At 35.7% G+C, this 21,047-nt stretch overlaps 1 protein-coding gene and 1 long non-coding RNA gene across 7 annotated transcripts in view; one reads left to right on the top strand and one right to left on the bottom strand.

Annotated features, from left to right (window-relative positions):
• Positions 1–21,047, bottom strand: part of MIA2 (MIA SH3 domain ER export factor 2) — a 37,627-nt gene that overhangs the window by 5,180 nt on the left and 11,400 nt on the right. For 5 of the 6 annotated variants that reach the window (XM_015630504.3, XM_015630506.3, XM_033515286.1 and 2 more), the window contains 19 exons: positions 18,727–18,748; positions 18,524–18,612; positions 18,062–18,133; positions 17,273–17,383; positions 16,886–16,957; positions 16,362–16,466; positions 12,648–12,770; positions 11,966–12,089; positions 11,070–11,116; positions 10,787–10,877; positions 9,439–9,577; positions 7,726–7,827; positions 6,361–6,421; positions 6,001–6,036; positions 5,003–5,070; positions 4,285–4,367; positions 3,797–3,928; positions 2,101–2,253; positions 620–751 (listed from right to left, as the gene is read on the bottom strand). In XM_015630504.3, coding sequence (XP_015485990.1) covers positions 620–751; positions 2,101–2,253; positions 3,797–3,928; positions 4,285–4,367; positions 5,003–5,070; positions 6,001–6,036; positions 6,361–6,421; positions 7,726–7,827; positions 9,439–9,577; positions 10,787–10,877; positions 11,070–11,116; positions 11,966–12,089; positions 12,648–12,770; positions 16,362–16,466; positions 16,886–16,957; positions 17,273–17,383; positions 18,062–18,133; positions 18,524–18,612; positions 18,727–18,748 — 1,762 coding nt within the window. The remainder of the gene's footprint in view (positions 1–619; positions 752–2,100; positions 2,254–3,796; positions 3,929–4,284; positions 4,368–5,002; positions 5,071–6,000; positions 6,037–6,360; positions 6,422–7,725; positions 7,828–9,438; positions 9,578–10,786; positions 10,878–11,069; positions 11,117–11,965; positions 12,090–12,647; positions 12,771–16,361; positions 16,467–16,885; positions 16,958–17,272; positions 17,384–18,061; positions 18,134–18,523; positions 18,613–18,726; positions 18,749–21,047) is intronic. The other variant, XM_015630505.3, reaches the window with a different exon arrangement.
• Positions 751–1,501, top strand: LOC107205730. The gene is made up of 2 exons (XR_001522097.2): positions 751–1,116; positions 1,149–1,501. It is a non-coding gene; the product is annotated as an uncharacterized LOC107205730 (long non-coding RNA).

Genomic DNA, 21,047 nt, shown 5'->3' with positions numbered 1-21,047 from the left:
GCTGCGCTGACTATTTTATTGTGGTATTTTATCGTTGTTGCTTTTTGTTGTTTATTAATAAATCTTTCTTTTAATTCGTATTACGAATTTGCCTTTGCATTTATAACATTGTGAACTACAAAAAGCTGCCACAATGGTCAACAGTTTGAAGGAAGAGGCCTCAGACCTTCTCCCTCCATGCACTAAGCCAGTGGACACTTGAACATTTGGCTGTTTCTGTTCAACTCTTTGTGAGTCTAACCCTTCCTAACTTTACCAAATGTGGCACTGAAATGCATGTATGGGTTTGTGATGTTTTAATGCAGTGATAAGCCTCATGGGAGGGACCAAAGCAGACTCTCAACCAATTATGAGTGGTTAACATACAGAGCAGAGAGGGTAGACCAAAAAAATACCTCATGACTGGCATTCACAGAATCCCACCCACCCAACAGCAGGGAGGGCTATTGTTCCAACAGGGAATGGCTGCATCAAGGCCAGCAGGTGTTAACATGTTTCTTACACAATTGAACTTCAGGTCTGTGGTAGCTAAAGACCTGTCCTCTTACCACAGCTCATTGTGCACAGTCATCTTACACTGGGAATTTCCATTTTAGAGTATCCTGGAAGCAATTCCCACCTGTTTTATCAAAAGACTGAACATTGTAAGTTCGTAGTTCTGCTGGTCCAGAAAGTCTTCCAGTATTTGGAGGATTAGGGAAAAATCTTTCTTGTCTTCGAGCAGAAAGAACTGGATCAGCATAAGGCTCACCTAACAATGAAGAAATCACAAAAAACAGGTCTGTGAAGATTTATTCCTTCCATTCCACACAATTCTAGGCCAGAAAGATTCTCTGGGTATCTTATGCTCTTGTAAATATCCCAAGTGTCTATTAATCAGGGTGAGCAAACACATCTTAAATAACCTAGAGGAATCCCACCAAGTACATCCAATAGCTTATGTTTCTAAAGAGCTACAAAAGAAAAAGTTCACTGATTTTTGGTTTAACATAACAGCAGAATTTTGAAAGTTATGATGGCCTAAGTTATAAACAGTGGGGCCTTGAAACAAAGGTTCAGCCTAGCAAAGAAGATAGAAGACAAAATAAAGTACTGTATGTTTTAAGCCATTCTTAGGTAAGAATGCTGTTTTCCATTACTCTTCATAGTGCTGTAATATGTTTCCACCAACTTGCTGGGATCAGAGCTAGCAATCCATCATGCAGCTACAAGACAAACTGTATCACTGAAATCCAAGGGCAAAGGTGAGCTAAGAACAAGAAGGAAAGGCCAAGGAAACGAGCCTACCTCTCTGCAGTGTCCTGTCAACAGACCAGACCTGCCAGATGAGAAACTGTATCCTGAGAGGACCTTGAGCTCTACCACCAGGCTTTCACACAGGTGAAACTGAGGTACCTTAATCAGTGTATGTTACCTAAATTTTTATTTTTTCTAAACTTGTAACATTTTTCTTCTTTATTACAGGTAAAAAGGAAGGTAGGTTGTCCATCCCCCCAAGTTTTTACTTGAGAAATATCAGCAGAATCCTCTTATAACTCATAACAACTCATCTCTGCCTTCCCTGAGAGGGAATGTGCAATACAGATGTTTAGCTGAAGAAGTGAGAGTGAAAACTGATTTTCCTGCTGTTAATTATTGAAGAGACAGCATCAATGGGAAAACATGTGCCAGACAGGATAAACGTACTATGGTACTGCTGTAATAATTAATATAAAAGTGTTTTTTTTTTTAAATTAGTATTTTTCACCATTAGCTATTTTTATTTAAAGTAATTAGAACTTATTACTTGTTAAATCTCTTTTTAACTATCCAGCCCAGACAGGTCTTTTAATGCACCAAACAACTCCCAGTAAAATAATGAAACCAAACAGTTGATTGTCCCTTGGTAATACCAATACGTACTTAAAAGACAGCAGAGAAGTGCAGTGAACCACACTGTTCAAGAAGAGATAAAAATCACTATTAAAAAAAAATCAGTTCAGTTGCACAGCAGGTCCAAGGAAACATTTAATATTTATAAACCCTGAACAGTTGAATATATAGACTGCAAGTCAGTAACTCCTCTTTTCCATGGATACAGTAGCTAAGCATAGTTTTTACCTGGTGGAGGCAGAATTATCCTGCGCTCTCTTTCCCAAGGAGGAGACAGGGATCCAGTATCTGATGGTGGTCTGTGGGGATCAGTTAATCTATCAGAATTCAGCTCTCCTCTTTCACTTCCAGCTTCATACATGGCAGCTGGGCCTCTGGATCCTAATTGAAGAAATCAAGTAGTTATTCACCCCTGTGTTTTAAACCCTCTGCTATGGCCTTCCTTATTCAGTCTGAAAGTAGTGAAACAAATCACAGAATGCCAACACTGTCAAGACACACGAGGCACACGGCTCCACAGGACTCTCCAGCTGTTTGCTAATGACCAGTTATGCCTATGAGAAGTCTTCAAAGGTGTGCAAGGGAAAGGTTTTAGTTCAGTAACAGCACAACATAGAGGACCTGCAATGCTTCTGAAAAAACTAGTAATTTAACAAGTTTCAGTTAATTTGAACCAGAAATCAGTATGGTCATGATAAATAATCTTCTCAGTGATAAAAATCTGCTGCTAATCAAACTAACAATTAGCACGCTGAGAGAGTTAATATTGGTATCATAAAACACCCATCTGCATTCAACAACCTTCTGGCTCTACTTCTTTATTCAAGAAGAAGGAAAAAAACAAACCAAAAAATCCAAACCAAAAAAAAACAAACCGAAAACCCACCTCTAAGGCCAGGTCAACACATAATCAAGTGCAAAAAAAAATATAAAAATGAGTAATTTTAGATTGCAAGTTTCCTCTAAAACAGTCTGGGTCTGAAAAATTACAAAAATATTGAATTCTATCAATCTCTAATTCTCCATGCTAAAATTCAACCTAAAACTTGAAGCCATTGTGTGTCTTGTGCACTCTGAGATAAGTACTATAATTGCACTTATTGAAATCCTTGGAGAAATCTGGATGTATTGCTTTTAATTAATTAACTACAGGCTTCAACAAGTGTAATGGTAAAAATAAACTGAACAGTAATTCTTTATTACCTGTAACAGATGCTGAACTTCACTCCAGCATTTTCCTACACTGCTTCAATCAACACAAGAAATATGCATGGAGGGGATTTTTCTTCCCTTACAACCCATGCCACCCCAGTTTACTTTCACCTACTCCTGAATCTCTGAATTTCACTCCTTACACACAAAATTCCTGGTCCCTTCTATCAGGGAAGAAACACTCTCCCTGTATGATGGCTGCTCCAATTCTAGAACAAAGAGAAGGGAAACAATTTACTGAACCAGTAACTTTATAATGCCACAACCTCCAGTAAAACTGCCTCATGTTTTAGACAACATTCTCTCATGGACTGTAGACCAATGAGATGGAAGGGGCAGTATTCTTTCTTTGGAAAACTAACTGACTCCCTTTTACTTTAAAATCATATTTATCTCAACAGAACTCAAATCTGTCCAAGAAATAAAAGACAATGGATAAGTCTGGCTTTTTACTTTTCTTAATTTATGTGTCTAAAATGAATCCACTGACCAACCTACCAATAAAAACTAGATTTCCAATTGTACTGTTACACATTAAACAGCTTTAGAGGCAAGTTGAAAAACAGGAAGAGTTTGTCCAATTAACTGTTGACGTTGAATTGGTTGTTTATTTAATACTTTTTGTCACCAACAAGAGGAAAAGGTGTGACAGGTTTATAGGAGAGGAGAGAGAAATCCAGAATAGAAAAATTTTCAAGTTTAAGAATTGTACCTCTTCCTCCTCCTCCACCTGGAAGCATAGGTGAAAGCCTTAAAGGACCCTCCAATAAAGTTGGAGGGGAAAGAAAAGCTCTTGTTTCAGATGAAGGCCGGCCCATTGGTGAGGGTCCATATGGGGAATGCTCTGGAACAGTTAAAACAAAATACTCAAGTTCACAATACTTGGTTTAACAAACTGTATAAATAACTTCTCAGATGAAGTTAAAAACTAAACTGCGTAACTAAAATGAAAATTGTGCTCTCATTACCATGTGTAACATATTCCCAGTCTACTCTCAACAATACTACAAATGCTCTTAGTTTCAACAAAATACTTGACATGCCCTAGAGTCACTTATGACCCAATTATTTTTTTAAAATGACTGGTATTTGCACATACACATGGCCAAGATAGTTTTCGAACAATTAAATATGTGTGGTCTTGGGAAACAAAACATAAACCAAAAGAATTAGGCTCTATTTAACAATTCAATACTGTACCTCTGCCAAATGGTCTCATTGGAATATCAAGAGCATAAGGGTCTTTTTCTAAAAGTTCAAGTTTAAATTCTGCTTCAGTCAATCTGCAAAGAGACAACAAATAAGTAGTGAGTGACCAAGAAATGCAAAAGCTTTAACAGACTACACTGTTTACTGCCAGGCTTTCTGCCTAACTGGTTAATGAAGCAAGGTGTTTTATTCCCTAAATAAATAAGGGATAAATAAAAGGATGTCACAGTACTCTTAATTTAGAAATACCTGCAAGTATTCCTCTATGCTGCTGTGTTTAAACTGTAATTCAGAAGTTGAAGTTGCATTTTAGATATCACAGTTCTAGTATGAGATCACTCTAATTGCACTCCAAGTATTAGTTAACCTCACGCCTGAAAGAGCCTCTCAAGGTAACCATGACATCTGGTTGACAAATACTTAAAACTAACAAACAAATAAACAATATCCCCCCCAACATTTGTGTTCTACTACTACATTCTGCTTCTTTCCTGAAGTATTTCAATACTTTACAGAGTCCCTGAATTCTTACTTTCTTGCATGTCATAATTACAGGAAAGCTCAAGTGGCTCCCTTTCTTTCAGAACTCAAACACTGTGATCTCTCTGCCGTGTTTGGGCCACATTACAATAACAGAAAACATGAAATTACCTAAATCCAACACGTGTCAAACTGCATTTGTTTAGGAGTAAATAAAAACTGCACTTACTTTTGTCTGTTATGTGCATTTTCTTTTTTTATATCATTGAGGTGTCTTTCAGCTGCTCGGGCTGTCAGCTTCGGGAAAGGACAAAAACCAGATGCTTAGATATAGATACTTTTTGATTAAATGCTTCATAAATATGACAATTCCTAGGTCCAAGACGTTCTACATGAAGTGTATAGATTGCATTTTCACAAGATATGATTGATGTATGGAGCCTCACGTATGTCAGCAAATTATATTAGCAGCTCTAAAACCCAAATGTTTGAGGAATGATAAGGCTCTCCTGCAGGTTCTTAAAACTTTGGAAATTGAATTCTCTGGATATAGCTGCTTTGAAGCATCTACGTAAGATTTAAAGTCTCAAATTCTACGTAAGAATGCCTTACTTTAAAATTTGATAGGTAAAAGCTCTGGAATTATGACCACAGAATACTATAGCTTTTAGCAGGATTTTATGTCAGACATTCTGTGAAAGTGAAGAATGAATTAGTCAGGAGATATTTTAAATTTTCCTGTTTGGAAAAAAAGGCAAAAATGGATTTTGTAGAAACACTCTTAGGAAGCTGTCAATGGAACATACTGTTCTCACAGGACATAACGTCTTCTACTTGTAGATAAAAGAAGTGAAGTACACCCAAAGAAAATATCAAAATGGCATTGAAACAAGGCCAAAAGCTTTCATTATTAGCAGAATGTCACACATTTGTTCTATGGTGTCATGTTCTTCCAGCAGATTTATTGCTATAACAAATAATATAAGATTATCATACTACTATGTTCATAAGTATCCAGCTTAATTTTTCCAACTATTTTATATAATAGAAGTATTTTTAACATGATTTTGTGTATTTCTGCAAGAAATCCATATGTTTAAAAGTGAAAGCTTAGAGATAATCTTGACGATCCGTTTTTAGTACAAACCAAAAAGTGATAAAGCAAACTTTCAAATAATGAAAAATGAAGATGCAGAAAAAGCAGAAAATTCAGTATCTGGAACTTACCCAATTATCATGAGCTTTTTTCTCATGTGAAGTTATCTGTGAAAGAGAGATTCATTATTCACCTAAACCCCAAAACTTATGATTATATGCTCTTTTTTTAAAATAAATTTAATATGTGTGGGTAATTTATAATGATTGCCTAAATTGAAAATTCACCTTTTCAATGAAGTTATCTGGTGATCTCTGCTATGAAATCATGTCAGTCAAAACCAGATGAAATTAAGAAGAGAAAGGGGGAGGCAAAATTAGGAACCCAACAAACTCAAGCCAAATACAGTTCACAAGCTAACAGCAAGTGGTACTCCAGTTGCACTAACATCCCTCCTACTGGCATAGGTGTTGTCACAAAGCACAAAATACCTGATTCTCATAAGAACGAATGGTTCTCTCCAGTTCTTCTTCAAGATCCTTTGCTCGCTCTCTGTAACAAAATGAGAATTTATTATATTGTAATAAAACATGCAGGAAAGTTTTGAATACAATAAACTGGACAGTAGCCACAAGGTGTAATTAACTTGTTAGTTTTTTTTGTCCAAAAAACAGTATTGTCACTTAGGCCCATGGGATACAAAAAAATTATACTAACAGTGGAAATTCTAGGCCTTACATTACTGCAAGCAGGGATGTAAACAAGAGAACAGAATCCCAACCCCAACACACCCCCATCTTTTCAGTGGTTTGTGATGTTTCCAAGATAAAGGCTATCCCTCCTCACATGCCCTACCAGCCAGCCTCACCCAGCTCAGCAGAGGAACTGATGTGGCTGGAGCACCACACTGTCACAGGCTACTAGTCATTCCTGAGGGACAGTCACTTGCACTGAAGTTACTTCAAGACCAAATGTATGATGCCACCTTTGCTGCCAGCTGCCCTGTGCACAGCCTCTCTAGGTTCTACACTCTCAGCAGGTGGGCCAAAGACACAGACATTGCTTGGTTATACTCAATTTGCAATATTAATATTCTATTTAAAATTAGGATGCCTACAAAATCCATGTTCTGAATAAATCAGAGTGAATTCTGTCATCCTGTATGAATACTGAAGAATGTCCACAAGAAAGAATTAATTTAATTAACTCTTCAGGAAGCACTGATCACTGTTGTTAAACCTAATACTCCCATGTAAAGTAAAATGGCAAACATACATTACATATTGAAAAATGATGCCACAGTTAGAGAAAATGCAGAAAAAACCTGGAGCTTTACAGCTGGTGTAACAAAAACCAGAGCTGAGCAGTTAAACAGCTACAGCAAATATTCACCCACGACAATATTTTAGTAAAGAATTTCTAAGCAGTAATCTGACAAGCTTTGAAATACAGAACTAGAGTACCATAACTATATAGCATAAATGTTAGCTCTGTAGGAAAACTGAACATTCCATTTACTTCACAACATTCTCTTAACTTTGTATTTTTAACTTTGTTCAGTAAGGGAACTAGTTTAGGGACCAACTTCTACCACACCGTTAAAGCTGATGTATCAGTACAATTAGGATTCTAATGGAAGAGAAGTTGCCACAATCTTCTACACCCAAATGTTCTAACAAAGTAAAACCACCCTTAGTCTGTATTATTACACACAAACTAGCATCTAACACACACACACACCACAAAGAAAATGGAAGAAGATACATTTGCTTATGCTGTGGGGTTTTTTTTTAATTCTCTACTGCTCTTTCTTCACTTTGGAACAAGTGATTGCAGCAACTAAAATCTGCAATTACCTGTAGCTGTTAAGTTCTTCAGCAGCATGAGTAATTTTTTCATCTACTTTAGAAAGCTTTTCTTCCTTCTGTAGACGTTCTCTCTCTTCTACTGTCAACTTCCTTTAAACAAAATTCAAAAACTGTCGTTAACTGTGTTTCAAGTCAACAATTTTGAAAGCAGCCTCATATCAATCAAACTAAAACCCAAACTACACTAAGAGTCAGTGATTTGTTCTGGTATTTTCTAAAAAGAATTTTCTAGAGGAAAAAAAGATTGTTATTAGCTATTTAAAAAAAAAGTCTTTGCAGGTTTCTCTTTTTTATCCCTATGCCTTATTGGGGACTACAGAAAAGAAAACTCAAGCTCCAGTCCACCGATTATGCACAAGGCAGCTCTGCAGAACACACATGGATACCACTGCTGTGTACAGCCCTGAATGGATGAAATGGTCATTCTCCTGTGAACAGCAGTTCTCAGCAATCAAGCTGTCTAAATCATGGATCTCGTGAACATAATTTAAACTTCTTTCCTACTCAATCTTCATTTCCTACTTTTTAATTTCCCCTGTTTCAACAGACCCAGTTTTCAGAAGATGCCTTAATTAATTCTGAATCTTTTTGTGCGGAAACATCACACCAGCTTCTCCCCACTCCTTTTTGGCTTTTCTAAAATTCTTTGATAAGCAGCGTACATTTGCTGAGTTATAGTGAGGTTATTTTTAAATATCATCCATACATGCCTTCAGCCTGCTTATTGTATCCTCTTTTTAACAGGTTCCTTCCCAGTCCCTCCCTGCTCTTTTTTAAAAATCAAAATGCTAATACAGTGATTTCTAGGATTTGTTGCATCTACAGAGATGCTAAATATCTACACAAATATATATGCTAACAGAGCAGATTACTCAAAGTAATACTTCAGAAAGGTCCTGCACACTGCTCAGTACAGGATCTAGTCTTGGGCTGATTCTCTTGCTGCCTTCAAGATTATGCCTGTTCTTTGAAGAAATAATTTCTGATTAGTAAAACTGTAATTTACCATCATGCCCTAAAGTGATGCACCCTGCTGCCACACACATGCACTCCTGAAGGTTACTACATGCCCTGGACCAATCAACTTTAATTTCTAGTCCTAAAGATTTCTGACTTCAATCACTAGGTCATAATCCCCACTAACACTTTTGACTGTGAGGCAGATAGTACAGCCTTCATAATCTGGTTTTCTTGGTAAGGAAAGCCTGACTCATAAGGGCTCTATGTTGCTTACCAACAAGATCTTGCCTGTGTTTTAAATTTAGTTTTATACCTATCTCATCATTGCTCTGACATTACTTGCTCTTTTTACTAAGTAAAATGTATTTCACAGTAAAAGCACCTACTAATTTTCTTTCAGCAACTTTGACACAGGTATTACGTCATATAATAATTTAATTAAAGGAAAAATAATCAAGCTTTCCTACTTTAATCCCTGATTTCCATAGATTAAAAATCTGTGGCTTCTTCTTTTCTGTACTTTCTTGTGGAAAAGTCCTAAAATGAATTAATTGTTTCATGGAAACAGTTTCTATAAAACTACTGTAATCATAAATGTACATGAAACTATAATAAACTGTTTTCACAATTCAGGAAAATCTGGAAAGCAGTATTCAAACTTCTAATAATTTTCAGTCCCCCAAATCAGAGCTACACTCAAATCAAACAGCAAGCATTGAATATAAGAAGAGGAGCCAGCACCTGTGTAGTTTCATTTCATTTTCTTGATAAAGCTCAGTCATTACTTTAAGTTTCTGCTGAAGCTTTTGAACTTCACTTTCAAAACGTTCATTTTCAGACTGCAAGGAAACTTGCTGGCTTTGAAGGTTTTCTATGCGTTCTGTCAAATTGAGAGATAATTATATTGGGATAACACACTGGCAATATTTTAGAATACAAAAAGTCTGTAAAAACCTTTAAGCCTAAGTTGATTTAATAGCACAAGATATAAAGTTAATATATTTCACTATATGACACAAAATGAGAAACCAGCAACTACACCCTCTACCTGCCACAAAGTGCAGCCCTGTGCGTGTACCAGGCCTTTGCTCCAAACCATGTCACTCCTTTGAAAACAGCTCAGTTTTGTAATTCAGAATCTAAATTTTCATTTAGAGCTCTTATTATTGTAATTATTTGACTGAAGGAGTAAAACTAGCACCATCATATGTTCTTGCAGATTTACCCACACTAGGTCTTCCACAATTGCCTGAATATGTAACTCAGATGTGTCAAGCTACCCTCATCTTTCCAAACTGAACTCAAAGTCATGTTTCTTTTCCTATTTACTATTCCTGTGCCTCTTTTCAAGAAATATAACAAAGCTTCAACTAAGTTTAAATATCTTTATGGGACAGAGCTACAGTCAATTTGGAGAACTCACTGGCACAAGGAATATGTTTGAAGGACTGTAAGAAACTTAAAAATAGTCTGACAGCATTCACCACCCAAAGAACAAAGACATACATTCATAAGTGAATGCTATTCTGCTGGCTATGATTATGAAAGCAATACCTAATTACAAGTTTTAGTTTGAATTTGAGTAGTTCTCATTTCATAAGGTTTAATTCAGTATGTCCCACACAACAAAGGAAAAGAAACAGAGCAAGATGTTTGCAAGTTCAATTCTCTAAATGCAGTATTTACTACTTTAAAGATTGAGCTTGCACCCATTACAAACTAACTATAATTAAACTACCATTTTAATAGATAGTTTTAAAATTTAGATTAAAACTACAGTTTCATGTCCAGAAATTATGTAAAGGAAATATTATGTATTTATTAACATCACTTTGCTCTTGTATTTTAAGATTCTGTAACTTAATAGTTACAGAATATTCTAACAGAGTACAACCAAATTTGCAACTTTGACTGCTCTACATCTAAAATCATGTATTTAAAATAACTAAGCAACTGAAACATTAATTTTAAAAACCAAGTAGTTATTAATGTAAACTTAATTCAATTTTTACTGGAATTAATACTTGCAGCCTGTAACACCATTTTACCAAAGCAGCGTCTTATTAAAGGCAAAACTAGATTTAATTACCTGTAAGCTCTCCTTTAGCTTTATTTTCATCAGACAGTTTTGAATACATTTGGTCTCTTTCTGCTTCCATGGTCTTTAAACAAGCATTTAGCTAAAATCAAAATTGAAAAAAAAAAAAAAAGAGAACACGATAAGACTACCAGATTAAGAAAGTGTTTGCATACAAAAATATGTAATTAAACATTAAAAGATGCTGAACTCTGATACTGGTATTACCAGAATAATTACATATATTCCCTCTACTTTTCTCTCTTCCGCCCACAAGTTTCTTAAAATCACGTACCTTTGCAGCATAGATCAATTTCTTTACAGTTCGTTTTTGTTCATCATCTGCTTGAAGGAATAGAACAGTAAGTCATATAAAAAGCATGAAAGGGTTTGTGACAAAGCTTACTTCTATTATTTGGTTTTTATACACGAGCAATGCTAACATACCACAACAGGCACAGCATACATGGAGGATAAAGGAGCAAAAATAGCAGTGGTGTGAGTAGAAGATATTCCAATATTTCATATTCATATTTCATATTCATATTTCATTTCATTCATATTTCAATACAATATTGTAGTGCTTTGTCTGCCAGTCAGTCATGACTAAGACTGGTCACATTGAAAGTGAGATGCTGAATACACACTGTAAGATTCATGGGCATGTGCCCTATAGCACAAAAAGAAGCTGCAGCAAGAAATAAGAGGAAGAAGGGCTTTTCTGTGCTGCTGTTTAAGGGGACATACATCTATACCCATTAGGTGATAGTGCTACCACACTGCCTGCAACAAGTAACACCTCTCTAAGGTCAAGGAAGCAGCAATTAGGCTTTAAGGACCCACAGTACTACTGCTGGGAGGAGCTTGAAGAAGAAATAAAAGCAAGATTTCCACCTAGAAATGCCACAGAGTCACACAGGGGCACATACTGCAGAATTCTGCAAGAGACTGACCACTGAGTCTTTACATTGCTCTGTGACAGTCTGTATGCCACACAGTGCTGAGCAGGAGACAGGCTGCTATTCCAGAGATGTCCAAGCATCAGTTAACTGTCCAACATGAATGACACTGGGTGAGGTTTAAAAACCAACTTCTATAAAACTAATCTTTCAACTTTCCTGGAAGTTAGTCACTCCTGTATTTCTAAAATACCTGTGAAATGTTTAAATAGGGAAACTACACAAACCATACCTAAGTGCTCTCCATTCTCTGTTTCACCCTTTATGTCTGTGTCCCAGTGGCTGTCTTCAACGTCACCATCTTCTCGTACTGCCGAGCTCCAGTCTTTCATGTTCAGTATGTACTGTGTCAGTGACTGAGAAAAAGCACACAGAAACCTCACAAATGCAAGCAATGAAAATGCAGTTATCTTTACAATTACTTTCCAAGATTCCTGTCCTTTATTTAGTTCCCTTAGCAGATTAAGTCAGCCCCACATACAAGATTCTAGATGTCTGATAATACTTTTTCTAGCAAAGCATCTATTTGCAGGTCAACAGGCACACCCTTATGAAGAATTTTCAGATAGTTCTAAGCACGCATGCTTTTAGTGAGGTTTGTGTATGTAAGGTACACAACTATAAAAATATACACCCATGTTCACACTCCAAACTGAGGACAGGGGGGAAGGCCAACACCCTATCAGAACTAGAAGTTTTTCCTTAGCTGTCTTAATCAGACTGCTCCACTGTGCCACTAAGCAACCTTTTTTTCGCTTAGCCAGAAACACAACTTTATACAATACAGACAGCAAACAAAAGCCCAAAACAGCGTAAGGCATATTAAGACAAGGAGAGATTGTCAGGCTTTCTTGGAACACTGTGTTTAGCATCAGTCTGAATAATTTCATTCAATCCTAAATGTCATAATTTACCTTGATTTGGCTCTCTTTGTTTTTCAGAACTTCTTCTACATCTGTTTTAGATGATTCAAACATCTTTGTTTGTTCATTTAGTTCACTAAGTCGTTCGCCCCATCCTTCAGCTTCTTGTAAAAGCTAAAAAGGGACACACCAGATTAGTGTGATTGTCTAGAAAACCAAGACTCAAGGATGAATACTACTGAGCCTCTTACATGCATTGTCTATACAAATAGAAGATATACAAACACATATAAGTGGGATTTAAATCTCTCACCCACCAGTAAGAATTAACAGAGATAAGACTGCAAGAAAGTTACCTGAAGAGTTGGAAATTAAGACTTATGTTATAGCTCAGTTGCTTTAGCTGCTATAGCTAATTAACTAACTGTAATTAGTTGTTAGGATATTTTTAAGCATTTATAGGAAGTGTTTGGCTTATTCCACTGAAGTTTAAAAAACCTTGATGTGACAATAGCAATGAATATAAAATAGTGATAATTTCTGTAACAGTGGCATACACTGGGGAATGCATGGAAAACACTCACACTTCAATATGCACACACATTTCTGAAATGGTGCCTATTCTTATGAACTTAGAAGCAGTCAGAGAAGTAAGAGAAAACAGGAAGCTTTTAGGCAGTTATTTATATTCATGTAACTTCCAAAACTGTATTATTTCTCCTCCTCCATACCTTTTGAAGTAATCTAAAAATTTTATTTTAAAAAAGCTTCCCCATTAATGATAGTCGCAGCTGTATATAATCAAGACCTACTAGTATGTATCTCTGCAATTAACTGTGCTTAACTAAAATGATAAATAGGTTCCAAGGTTACATTTTAGAGATATTCCCTAGTAAAATCTCATTTCACAAAAATATTGTACAGGAATAAAGGAATTAGAACATTTCATCATCAGCTATTAAAAATAACCACTGCAACGTATTAACTAATTACATTGTGAGAACAAAATTGAACAGGTGCAGATTTCTGTTAAGACAAAACTAGTGCTACAACAACACGGGGTAAAGTACAAACAAACTGTCCTAGGAGTCTGCCAAAAAATATTGCCCAAAGTTGCACAACAGGCAATTTAAGAACACTGAATGTATAGAAAAGAACAACTACGTTGAGCAATGAGAACATAACAGGCAGTTACACTACAAATAAAAGCAGAAAATGGACATTAAACAGGAGAACTGCCATGCAAACAGACAAACAGCCTGAACGCTACTTATCAAAGATAAACTAGAAGGCACAGAGCAAAAGGTATGTGACTAGAACTGAATTAACACACAGTGCCCATTGGCACACAATTGCACTTTCCAAGCAGTAAAAGCTATGTATGTATTTGCAGCATCATTCAAGTGACGTATTAGGGATTAGAAGACATACACAGACAACTATTTTTATCATTAATTGTCATCAAGAAAGATGACTTTTAAGAGATTCCTTCTTCACAAAGCCAAAGATAAAATAATTTTGCATGACTTATACACCTGTAAGAATTACAATAAAGAGAAAAAGCAAGGATTTACAATGAGCTAAAGCAATATATATTCCTAATGCTCTTGAAGAAAAAAAACCAAACCAAAAAACCAGCAAAGCATAGCTCATTAACAGGTCCCTTGTTCAACCTAAAAGGCCCAGTCCCCTCTCTCTGAAACATCACAAACCTGAAAAAGCATATCTCTTATAAAGTTTAAGTTATGATATGCCAGAAGATTATGACCCATTTACACAAATGGACAGAGGAAGAAAGGACTCTAGTTTCTGTGAGCAAATAACACCTTTGTTACTTTTTGAGCATACATGAAATTCCATCTTTTAAAAAAAAGTAAGAAAAACAAAAGAAGGATATGGATATTCTCATATAGTAAACTAACTCTCACACTTAGAAAGCACCTCAGAAATGAAAATGTAAGTAAGGCAGACATTTTCTCTATTTTACTTATCAGAGTCCAGCCACAAATAACATTAGGGTTTTTATCTACTAAAAAGCACAGCAAACTACAATATGCACAAATGTTCTCAAACTACTAAAAACTAAACTAAAAAAGTATAGTCATTAGTCCTAAACAATGTGGTTAAGGCTATACTTATACCCAGGTTGAAGAAAAAAGGAATTTTTTTCTTCATCTACGAACATGGCAATTAAACCCTGGAAATTGCTTTTGCTGATTTTTTAACTTGGTATAATGGTTTTCCTTGATATAAAATGATTGCCTAAGAATTATAGGCAATTTCCAGCACTTATTAGTATTCTCTTTCTCTAAGTAGTATTTTTTTACTTTATTATAAAGGATGGAAAATGAAAATTTTTGTCACACATACAAATAATTGGATTATTTCTGTCTGAACCCAATAAATGACCACAGGGGGTAAAAAAGGAAAATTCCTCTCTATTAAAACTTCATGTATTGCTTCTCAAAATTTATTACATAAGAATATTGTCACATTTGAAATAAAGCACTGAGACCAGACCCTTCCTCCTCACAAAAATGAAGAGGATGTAGAGATTAGTATAGAAAAGACTCTTGAAAGACAGACAAATCACATTATAATAATCAATATAATTTATTATTAATAAAATTAATTAATTACTTTTAATAATTAATAAACATAATTGTGTATCACAATGGTAACAGTCAAATCCACTGCTTCTCCACTCACAGCTCTTAATGGGTGGAAATCACAACTTTTTTGGAAATCACAAACATGAACTCCTTCTAGAATTGCAGAAAAAATCAAGTTTTACTAACAGAGTTGTGCAGTACTGAAATATTCCTCCTGCAAAAACAATTTTATTTCCAGTATCCCTTTCTTTTTCCTGAAGCACTAAGTTTGACATACACCATGCTTTGACAGAGAGGACTGAAGCACTCCCCAGCTTTTTATAAGACTGCTAAAAAGCAATAGGCCTGTACTTCCATTCCCACTATTTCTTCCCCACTGCAAATATCTATCAGGTTATTCCTCAGACAACAGGGGGATCACCAGTCAGTCAGGAAAATAAGCAAATATCCATTAAAACCACAACAAACCACCTCAAACCAACATTACACAGAACATTAAACCTTCAGAGAAAATATCTATTTGTTAGAAAAAAAGAAATAGCTTCACACTAAAGCAACCTATTGCACAGGATGACTTGCACATGCTAAATATTTCAAAATCCTCTGGTTTTTTGTGATCTGGCTACAGCACTGAGGGAAACAGACAACTAAAATTTGGGAAGTAACAGTCTTTTCTGTTCCTGTTACATATCTGACTTACAATAAATACATCTACAGTGGTACTAGAGTACATTTCTTCACCTGCCTTCTGCATACTCTGCCATTCCTCAATTTCTTTGGTTTTCTAGATCAAGTAAAAGAATTTTCTTTCTGCTTCTGGAGAGAATCCTAGCTGTGGACTTGTTCAGATATTTTTGCTTTCCTCCAGGTCTCAGCAAAGCTTACATTACCACATGCTCTTCCTTCCACTAAACTCCATGCACAATTTCCCACAAACTGTAACCACTGCATTTCTTTTAAAACAGGATTATTTTAGACAAAGTTACTCCAACATAAAATTATTTTAAAAAATATGTTCTCTTTCTCATTCCATTTACTAAAACACACATGAGGTATTAAAAAACTTGTTGAGGATGAGCTCATTGGAGAAATCATAAGAGATTAGTATCATAGGAAAACTCAGTATTTCTAAAGATAACTAGGAAGAACCTACCTGTTTCTCACTTTCCTGGAGATGGCTGTTTTCATCTACTGCATCTTGAACAGATGTCTTGAGCCTCTCAGTATTAATCTGATACACTTTTAGGGTGGACTTGGCCTAAGTGAAATTAAAAAGCATGCTGTTTAAATGGCATTGGTGAAGATACAGGTGGGGTCATGATGATTACTACTGGACTTGCCTTAGGTTTTCTGGCTGTGATACATGCATATTCTCACATTTTCTCTACAATTTCAACAGCTTTTGCTGACTGTAGTTTTGCAATACTATATATCATTGAGGAGTAAGAAAGCAAAGAAAAGACAAGGTAACTACTTCTCAATAAATGCCAATCACTATATGGAATTAAAAACTGCTCAATCAAGCCACATCAAAGTACTAAGCCTTACAAAGTCTTTTGGTTTACAAAGCATATGATCTCTGCACCCTTAATAGAAATAAAAATTAAAACAGTAACTACATGGGGAATAGAGAAAATGCAAAGATTTGGAAACAGAAACTATAAAGGTTAGACATACCTCATCAATTTGTGACTGGATAGATTTTTCTTCATTCTCTAAAGACTCCACTTTCTCCTGAATTTCAGCCACCTGAAAATTATTTGTTGTCATACAGCTTCTTTCACATATTTGACTGACAACGTCTAGGCAATTAGTAAAATAGTTTTTATTTTCAAACTGAGAAAGTTCTACTGCTGAATCAGTAAAAATATTTGTAAAAACATTCTTCTTTTGAATATTTTCCTTTAGCATTTTTCTAATGTTACAGGGAAGACAAAATGAAACATGTAGTTTTTATTTCAGAACACACAAAGAAAATAGTTTGTCTTCTCTGAAGAGATTTTTTTCTGTGAGAATTTTTTTTTAAATGAACAGAAACAGAGACAGGATTTTAGTTATTCTTACCAAGGTATCATTTTCCAACTGCTTAGATTTTTCTTCTTCCAGTTCTTTTTCTAGATTCTCTATTTCTATGCTGAGTTTCGAGTTTGATTTGTTCAGTTTTTCATGCATTTCCTAAATCAAGTTGGTTTGTGAGTTAATAAAACATTTGATATTAATTACATATGAAGACAACAAGTATATTTTAAATATTACAGCAAAGTATTTTTCACCCAAATACTCTATCCTGCATGAACAAAGCTGTTAGAATAAGCTCTGTAGGATCTGAGGTGCAAAATGAAATAAACCTGCTTGCTTTATTTTACAATAATTTTATAGAGCTCATTAGGTATTTGAGTCACTTATCCAGAAGTCTTTCATAAATATATTCTAAGTTTGGGGGATGTAAACAATGTAGTGGCAATTTTTCTTTAAAACTATGCACCTGTAGCCCATAGAAAGTATTTTACTTAGATCAGATGTGAGAAAAAAATGCTTTATGCACTACCCTCTCTCCTAGAAATGGGAACAATTTACTTCTTAAAATTAAATACTGTCCAATATGCCATTTGTTCTAGTATCACTCATCCTAAATGCAATTGTTAAAAAAAGGCTTCTCTTAATTTAAATGCTTTGATTTTAAGTCACTTTCAGTAACCCAATGTAAATAATGGAGTTGGAGTCTTTGACTTTGTCTGACTTTTTTTGCTGTTGTTTTAATTTAGTTTGTTTGGGTATTTTTTAATATGGGCCACATTTTCCCAAAATACTGCCTTATATTGTAGAAATAACAATTTCTATTAATCTTTTTACCTCAAAAAAAGACGCGTCTGTTGATTCTTTCATAGTGTTACCATCCTTCAGAGACAACTGTAAATCTTCAAACTGAAAAGGAATTACTTTATGTCAGACTATGGGTAAATAATTGATTAAATACTAGCATTAATTTGCAAAACATAGACATAGACATTACCTAAATATTCACAAATTCACCTTGCTGGAAATCAGGAAAGCCTTAACCCTACCAGACCATCTCTGAGATGTAAACCAAACCAAAAAAAAATAAATTCTGAAGTTGCTTCCAGTGAAATATATTGTATTGAGAGTTTAAAGGCAGAACTTGCCTTAATTGCTCTTAAAGGCACTGACAGAAAAAAAGCATTTGAAGAATCCCTTTGAAAGCTTTAAAACATCTTACTTCCAGAAAAGTTAGTACTTCACTTGATTGAATCCATTTCTATGACACATCTGAAAGCAATAAATGAGGACCGTTACCTCTTTTTTGCACAGGCTGAGTTTTTGAAGAATTTTGCATTTTTCTTCAACTAGTTCTGTAATTTTATTGGCAAGCTGTTTTTCCCTTCCTAAAAAGTGAAACACAAGCAAATGTTGCATCATCCAAGTAATTAAAGATGAAAAAAAGAATAAAGCCATACTCCAAAGGAATATGAGAAATGAAGTATCAAAAATAAGCTTACCTACATAAAGTCGACTTCTAACCTGAAAAATAAGAGAATAAATACTGAAAATGTCTGATCGATTACTCTCACACAGTATCTGAAAACTAATCTTTTAAGCTGCAATTCCATGCCAAGTTTAAGCTTGGAACTTAAAAAAGGAATATAAATACAGGCTTCTATTAAAAACAAGTAATCATGTCCTCTGCTCTTCCCCCCTGCATGTCTGTTTGCCCTGTCCTTCTCCCACTCTTATCAGACCAAGGAGTGGAAAGGAGATTAGTTTTCACCTGCATTCCTTTAATAATACACCTCTCTCTGTGTATTTATCACATAACCACAACTGCCTACACAAAGCCCCATAGTGGACACACACAGAAGAGTAGGAAAGAGAAGGGAGGGGGAAGCTCCACACATGAGCTCAGATTTCCTACTGGGAAAGATCTCCCACACATTACAACACACAACAGTTAAAGCTGCAGTAAGGTACTAACTGATGGGCATCCTTCAAGTGCCAAATAAGCAGCTGCCACGTGGGGTCTAGTACCCTAGAATCAAAATCTAACACACTACATGGCAAAATCTGTCACAAATAGCCTGTATGAGAGATGCAGAACTTGGCTGAACCCACAAAACTGCTACAACACAGCATTTCTTTCATGGCTGGGCCTGGGTCATGTGCCTAATGTAACAATGGGCCCCTCAGTTCTTCCCTGTTTCCTCCTCATTTAAAGCCAAGAAGTTCAAATGATGAAAAACAGGTAAGAAAGTTGCCAGTATACTTTTATCCTATCATCCCCAATGGATGTTTAGTTACTCCATTACTTTTTAGTAACCATCAATTCTTCAAGGAGCAGTCAGTCCAGTTCTAAATATGCATGACTGAAAAAGCTATCAATAGCTTCTGTAATATCTCATGGCTTAAGTGACATGTGCAGGAGGAAAACAGTACCAGGTTAGCTGCTTGCATGATTTCAGTTCAAATGCCTTTTGTATCACCTGGAGGGATGCCTCTAGAGAACAAAAGGCATGACCAAATTATAGTTACATTAACTTACACAAACGCAGATCCCCTTACAGACAAGGTTAGCTGATGTTAAAACCCTAAAAATGCAGTTGCTCATATCTGAAAAACTAAACAGCTATGCAACCAGTCTTAAAACATGAGTACCATTACACCTACTACCAAAATCACATCGTCTGTAGGGGAGCATGTGAAAAATGGGAAGAAATTTAGAATACTGAATTACAGATACTGACCCCATTTCCATAGCAGGGAAACTATAGTAGGCAACTTTTATTACTCAGATCTTTACTTACATGTATGCTCAAAAACAGACAGGCATTACCTCAAAAATATAATCTGATTTGCCCATTACAAGGTTCCAGTACTGCAATTCTCAAAGTCATCAGATTAGTGCCCACAAAGAACACACAGTTAAATTGGTTCAGTGTTCCAGTGTCGCAATAAACACAATCCAGGCATCACTGTCCAAACAGTTTTAAAATGCCTCCCTTGACAGGAAACCATTGCTTTTGCCTACAATTACCTTGAAAGACATGAGCTGCTCTGGCTATGGCCAGGCTAGTCACAGATGTATCAATACACCCTGGGAAAGACATCTGTATCCTGTGAAAATAATTTAAGGGCTGTCTTTGGAAGTCCAGAGGAGAACTTAAAAAGAAAAAAGCACTCTTACTATAGCAAGTTCCACTGCATTTCCTCTTACAACAGTCACTTACAACATGTCCAAACACTTATTATCTTGACAAAATAGACTTCTCAATTTCTCTTTTAGAGGTATTCTAAATTCAATCACAATAGATTTAAAACTCTGAAGCATTATATATATTGAACAGGAAGGATAATAATTTCAATGCAAACTATTAATGCACTCTACATTTCTGCAAGTAACTTCAACACTTCCTGTGCTGGCTTTGTCTGGGATAATTTTCTTCAAAGTAGCTGGTATGGGGCTATATTTTGGATTTGTGCTGAAAAGCACTGAAAACACATGGATGTTTTAGTTATTGCTGAGCAGTGATCACACAGAGTCAAGACCTCTTCTGCTTCACACCCCATCTCACCCACAAGGAGGTTGCAGGTTCAGAAGAAGCTGGGAGGGGACACAGTACAGCTGACCTCAACTGACCAGAGGGATAACCCACACCACACATAAAGCTAAGGGGAAGGAGGAGGAAGCAGGGGGTTGTTTGGAGTGATGGAGTTTGTCTTCTAGAGTAACTGCTACATGTAATGGAGCCCTGCTTTCTTGGAGACAGCTGAACACCTGCTTGTCCATGGGAAGCAGTAAATTCCTTGTTTTATTTTGTTGCATGCG

This window comes from Parus major, chromosome 5 (assembly GCF_001522545.3).
Source record: "Parus major isolate Abel chromosome 5, Parus_major1.1, whole genome shotgun sequence".
In the NCBI taxonomy this organism is placed as follows: Eukaryota; Metazoa; Chordata; class Aves; order Passeriformes; family Paridae; genus Parus; species Parus major.
The sequence above is the reverse complement of the archived record's forward strand: the minus strand, read 5'-3'. Positions and strand labels throughout refer to the sequence as shown.